We start from the raw sequence: 5,551 nt of genomic DNA on the forward strand, positions 1-5,551 counted from the left end.
CGGAGAGGCCGCGGCCGGCGAGGAAGGCGAGCACGGCGTCGGGGTTGGCGGGGGACCTGAGGTGGGCGAGCTTGGGGGAGGCCTTGAGTGCCTGGGCTCGGGTCAGGCCGCAGGTGGAGACGAGGTAATCCTCGACGGCGAAGCTAGGGTTCGGGGAGACGACGGGCGCGGCCGCGGAGAGGAGGCGGCTGTGGTAGCCGAGGAGCTGGGAGATGGGAGACGAGGATGGGGGCGGGAGGAGCTGGGACAGGGCGCGGCATCGGAGGCGGAGGCGGAGCATGGCGGCGCGACGGCGCGGTGGCGCCGGCGGCGAGGTAAAGGGGAACGCGTTGGTGCGGGAATGAGGAGGAGGCCGTGGAGAAGATTTCCGTTGGTGGTCAACCCAAAGTGGAGTGGGCCCCACGCGTCGGTGTCGCCTCATGGCTCATGCTGCCTGACCGTTTACAAACGTGTTGTCTCGTCCAATATTTTTGTAAAAAAAAAAAGACATTCGGAGCGCATTTTATACAAACAAAATGACTCATATAGCCAGTCAAAATAGATGACTCATTTAGGCTAGTAATTTCCCGGGATCGATTACAAGAAGTTTCTTGATTACCCCTTTGATGCCTGCTCATCGGGAAGCATGTGGGTTTACTTCTCTCCTGTCCGTCACTCTTGTGTGTGGGGGAACCCTACCCTCGGGTCGGACCTATAGATAGAGGTAGGTTAGGGCTTATTAGTGGTGTCGTCGGGGCGAAGAGGTTGCACTACGTCCAACAAAGTTTGCCGTACACCGCCCCCCTCTTTGTTGATGCAATTTATAACGGGTTCATTTGGTTAGGGTATCTAGTCAAGGTCGGTGCGATTTTCCGGCGACCAAGCCATTGATCTTTTTGTTCACCCGTTATCTTGTGATATATATGTGCGTTTCGAGAGAGGCAAAAGAACTGAGTAATATTGGAAGGCTGTTAAACTTTTTCTACAATAGACGGATTATATCTCTTCTTTTCATGAACGCGGTCATCTGTTAAACATGAAAACAGCTCCAAACATGATACACTCTGAATGTTGCACTAAACCCATGGCAGTGCTCATACAAGTTACTGCCCAGTGAGATGAGATCAGGGAGCTCTCACAAAAGAGAAAAAATAGAGACGAGACCAGGCAGCATGTCAATATGCATTGAGTAAAATAGACCAAAACACTATACTTGCCCTACAATAAAATACCATACTCGGCGTCTGCGGCACTATAGCTCGATATACCATAGGCACCACGCCTAGCTATGCCTGCAACAAATATGCATCGAAGCGGAGCTGATCCTCCTTCAGAATCACGTATAGGCAAACCCCCAGTTTGCGCCATGCTCCGTCTCCTCGAAGAAGAAAGGACCATGATACACATCCAGTTTCAGCACATTTTCTCCTCCTGGAAGAAACAAAGCACCACCTAAATTCAGTAAAGTGAAAACTTCAGAGTTTGCGTGGATTAGTGTAAAACAACATCTCCAGTGTAAATGTCCTTGGTTCGACCATTACTGCCTATGTGTGCCTGCCATGTCTTCTCTAGTCAGCACACTAAATGAATATACACATGGAGACCGTTGTAGCCAAATTGGTGACATGCTTGCTCTATAGAGTCTAACCAAAAAAAGGGTACGACAAAAATCTATCTCTTGTTTCAGACAGTGTAAACAGGTCGCAAGGAAAAATCATCTAATATTGTTTTTCCTTAAAGGCAAAGAGCCCAAGAAAGACCAGTTTTCATCGATCTTAACTAAAAGACGGATAGTTGCCTCATCTGGGGGACACTTGGCTAAAAGAATAAAAAGGAACTACCTGCATCTGACTTTCAGAGTGTATATTTTCATGAAACGATAATTGGATCCAAAATCCCCCCCATATGAGCACTACTTCTCTTACAAGACGAAAAGAGCTTAGTTATTTGCAATCTCTAGACAGTCTGTACCTTATTAACAATAACTCAAACAAGAATTTGATATGCAAGGGTTAAAGAAATACTCAAATCATCAATGGTGCTAACAAATGTATGGTCTAGTTTATTTTAACCAACAGAAGAACAAAAAAAATATCAAGTTTGCAAGGTTCCACCTGATATTTCTAAAAGACGAGTTAAGACATTCAGCTAAATCTAGATCGTAACACCAATCTATAATTTGAGATACAACTTGATATAAAAGCCAACTCAGTAATATGTTGGTCCTTGAAAGGAACCATCCCAAACAGTAGCCTACATAAAAAAAACATGACGGACAGTAGCCAGTAGTATTAGGTACAGAACAACGGAGTGGGAAATGTGCAATCACAACCTACGATATAGCCAAACAATAATACCATACAGAATCATAAAAAAAGCAAGTCTAATGCATGTATGACAGAACAAGGTTTGATTAAGTAGAACGTGCATTATGGACATCTTGCTTCTAATGAAAATTCCAAGTTAATAATTATGGAAAGGGGAACATGCACACAATATAATGGTAATGTAAGTCCAACTATAACTGCAACAAAATAAAGCATGAAACAAAGGAAGCACCTCTTGTGATGGGTTAGACCCAAAAGGCACACGCAGTTCCCCATAGTGCTGACATAGTATCAGCAGCAACTAAATAAGTAACTTGCGAGGATCACCACTCTGGTATTGACTGGCGAAGATTCATACCATTAATCATCTAATCGAGCCATTTATTTACATCCTTTGATTCAGCACTTCCACCAACAAGAGGGCCACAAACAGGTTGATGGTAGAAAACATGGAAGTAACTAAGCGCACTGCCATCAGTGATCCTTGAAGGGAATAAAGAGGAAAAAATAACTAAAGTGTTAACTACAACATCAACCTGATGACTCCAACAGTCCAAGTTTACACCCACCGTATGTGCGGATACATAGAGCTTAACTCGTGTGGCATAAAATGGACCCAATGGCTCGAATTTTAGTCAAAATAATCCTCCAGATACATAATACATTTACATCATAATAAATAATTTGAAGGAAACAACATGACCTATCTTTCTGTGCTTGAGAAAGCTTAACTAATATAAGGCTTTCAAAAGCTAAGCCAAAACTCTGAAATAACCATGAAACTGCCAAGTACTTTCAGAACAGCAACAGCTATCAATAACAGAGCAACTATTATAGCATTATTCAATTTTGAGCTCATATGCCCGTAGAAAAAGTATCAGCCAGTAGGCCATCCAAAAAATACGGGGGAAAAAACTAAGAAAACTGATACAAACTACTACTAGTAAACAATGACTAGCTTTCTCAAACAGGCAATATCTCATAAACAAAGCTATTGCAGGAAGAACAAAGAGTTTCAGCTTACAAGAACTAGAGGAAGCAGCCAAAAAACTAGGTCAAAACTGGATGACCAAAGGAAAATTTTGATACTTCGTATCATCATGGCCAAAATAAGAATCTTTTTCGATGGAAAGATAGATTGAGGATTGCATTGAAACTGCAATGACCATTGAGAACATAGAGATAGAGCGTGCAGATATACGCTTTATCGATAGTTGAAAGCATTTGTAGAATGCCCTGATCTCCACACTCTTAGTTCCACTATGTGTGTCAATATTATGCAAATGAGGATGGACAAGTTTATTGCAGGTCTATACTTTCTTCTCTACTGAATGATGTAAGCAGCATTCTGTGACACATAATCAAATTACCAGTTTCACCCAGGATTACCAATGAAGGGGAGCCTTGGCGCAGTGGTAAAGCTGCTGCCTTGTGACCATGAGGTCACGGGTTCAAGTCCTGGAAACAGCCTCTTACAGAAATGTAGGGAAAGGCTGCGTACTATAGACCCAAAGTGGTCGGACCCTTCCCCGACCCTGCGCAAGCGGGAGCTACATGCACCGGGCTGCCCTTTACCCAGGATTACCAATACTAAATAACATGCATCAGACAACAAACATTCAGTTTGGCAAATAACGCTGAATCATAAATTACCAGCATTATCGCTTCTCACAGCCCGTTGTTGGTTCATGTAAATCTGAATCTAGCGGGCACTTCCCCTCCGCAAGCGGCAGCATAATCTTCTGCAAGGTGTGGTGCAGCTTCCTTGTGAGGGCATATGAACTTATCCACGAAATACTTCTCGCTCTCCTTGAAAACAGTATAGTAGCTCGGGTCGTGCTTGAGCAATCCATTTTCCTTGAGAAACTTTACAACGTGGTACCGGGGTCTCATCCGGCCCTCTAGGCTGTAACAGACCATTGCCGGACGTTGAGCGAGGTAGGCCGGTTCCAACCCCACCTCAGAGATGAGGAATTCAGACCTGCACTGCAGTGATTCCTTTGATTTTGCGATCAAATTCGGAGCCTTACACACAGCAATGCTCACGTCGGCATCCGACCACCTGAATGTCTTCTTCAAGTAGTCCACTCTGGCAGCGATCTTCTCCTCGGTGAAGGATGCAACAGCTTCAATCGCATACCTGAACATCCCGGATCCACGGGGTACACCGAGTGCTTCGGCGGACGCCAACGCCGCCTGGACGCGCTCTGGGTTGCTGCTGAGCAGCCGTGGCCTATTGAGGCACAGCTTGGCAATATCACAAACACCTAGCCCACTCTCTTGCAGGAGAGCGACATTGGGCTTGACCACCCGCTCGAGATCAGATCCGACAAGGCTGGAGCCATGGCTGACCGCGTGTAAGAGGTTCTCGAAGGAGCCGAGGAGGGGCAGACAGTACTGTACGTTGGAGACGATGGATCTATGCCGGAAGAGGCCGGCAGTAACCGAGACGAGGCGCGAGATGTCAGATCGCGATAAGCCGAGGCCGGAGAGCCCCGCGGCGACGGGCGCCAGTGTTCTCTCCACGCTGGCGCAGAGGAACTGCGGGTCCTTGGCGACGAGGGCGGCGACATCGCCGGCGGAGAGGCCGAGGCCGGCGAGGAAGGCGAGGACGGCTTCGGGCTTGGCAGGGGACCTGAGGTGGGAGAGCTTGGCGGAGGCCTTGAGGGCTTGGGGTCGGGTGAGGCCGCAGGTGCTGACGAGGTAGTCCTCCACGGCGAACCCGGTGGTCGGGGTGGAGATGGCTGGCGCTGCGGCTGAGAGGAGGCGGTGGAGAGGGGATACGGGAGAGGTGGCTGGAGATGAGAGGAGGTGGGCGAGGATGGAGCTGCGGAGGCGGAGCATGGCGGCGCGGCGGCCGGCGGCGAGGGAATGGGGAACAGAGTGGCGAGGGTAGGCTTGCGTTGGTGTCACCTTGAGTGACGGGCTGGGCTGGGCTGGGCTGGGCTGGGATGGGATGGGCTACGACTCTTGTACACGAATTTGTTTCAAAGGTTTATACAATGATGATGAAACAGAGTGGATCATGAAGGAGATTAAGTTGTTCTAAAAAAATGTTGTTTTCAAGAAAAAATGAAGGACATTAAGTATAGGCAAAATTTGTTCCAGAGTTGTAATATAAGTCATGAACATAGAAACTTTAACTTTGAAGGCTCAACACGCTTCCTCTCCTCCTTAGGCATCGGTCGTCATGTTTGGCTTGGGGTTCTTTACGACTCAGTTCCTATACCTATAAACATTCTTTC

The 5,551-nt window shown here is 47.1% G+C and overlaps 2 protein-coding genes across 2 annotated transcripts in view; both read right to left on the reverse strand.

The window, feature by feature from the left end:
- Positions 1 to 280, reverse strand: part of LOC119315445 (transcription termination factor MTERF4, chloroplastic-like) — a 1,572-nt gene extending 1,292 nt beyond the window's left edge. The window contains exon 1 of the mRNA XM_037590075.1: positions 35 to 280. Within this exon, the coding sequence (XP_037445972.1) occupies positions 35 to 280 (246 nt within the window). The remainder of the gene's footprint in view (positions 1 to 34) is intronic.
- Positions 281 to 967: 687 nt separating this feature from the next.
- Positions 968 to 5,232, reverse strand: LOC119319266. The gene is made up of 2 exons (XM_037593753.1): positions 3,960 to 5,232; positions 968 to 1,410 (listed from the first exon to the last, which is right to left on the reverse strand). Exon 1 carries the CDS (start codon positions 5,148 to 5,150, stop codon positions 3,993 to 3,995), a length of 1,158 nt encoding a protein of 385 aa, XP_037449650.1. The 5' UTR covers positions 5,151 to 5,232; the 3' UTR covers positions 968 to 1,410; positions 3,960 to 3,992.
- Between the last annotated feature and the right edge of the window lie 319 nt (positions 5,233 to 5,551).

The sequence above is a fragment of the Triticum dicoccoides genome, chromosome 6A (assembly GCF_002162155.2).
Source record: "Triticum dicoccoides isolate Atlit2015 ecotype Zavitan chromosome 6A, WEW_v2.0, whole genome shotgun sequence".
NCBI classification, from domain to species: Eukaryota; Viridiplantae; Streptophyta; class Magnoliopsida; order Poales; family Poaceae; genus Triticum; species Triticum dicoccoides.

Excerpts from the sequence above, each read along its gene's own strand:
- LOC119319266 (XM_037593753.1), bottom strand. The coding sequence starts at position 5,150 with ATGCTCCGCCTCCGCAGCTCCATCCTCGCCCACCTCCTCTCATCTCCA.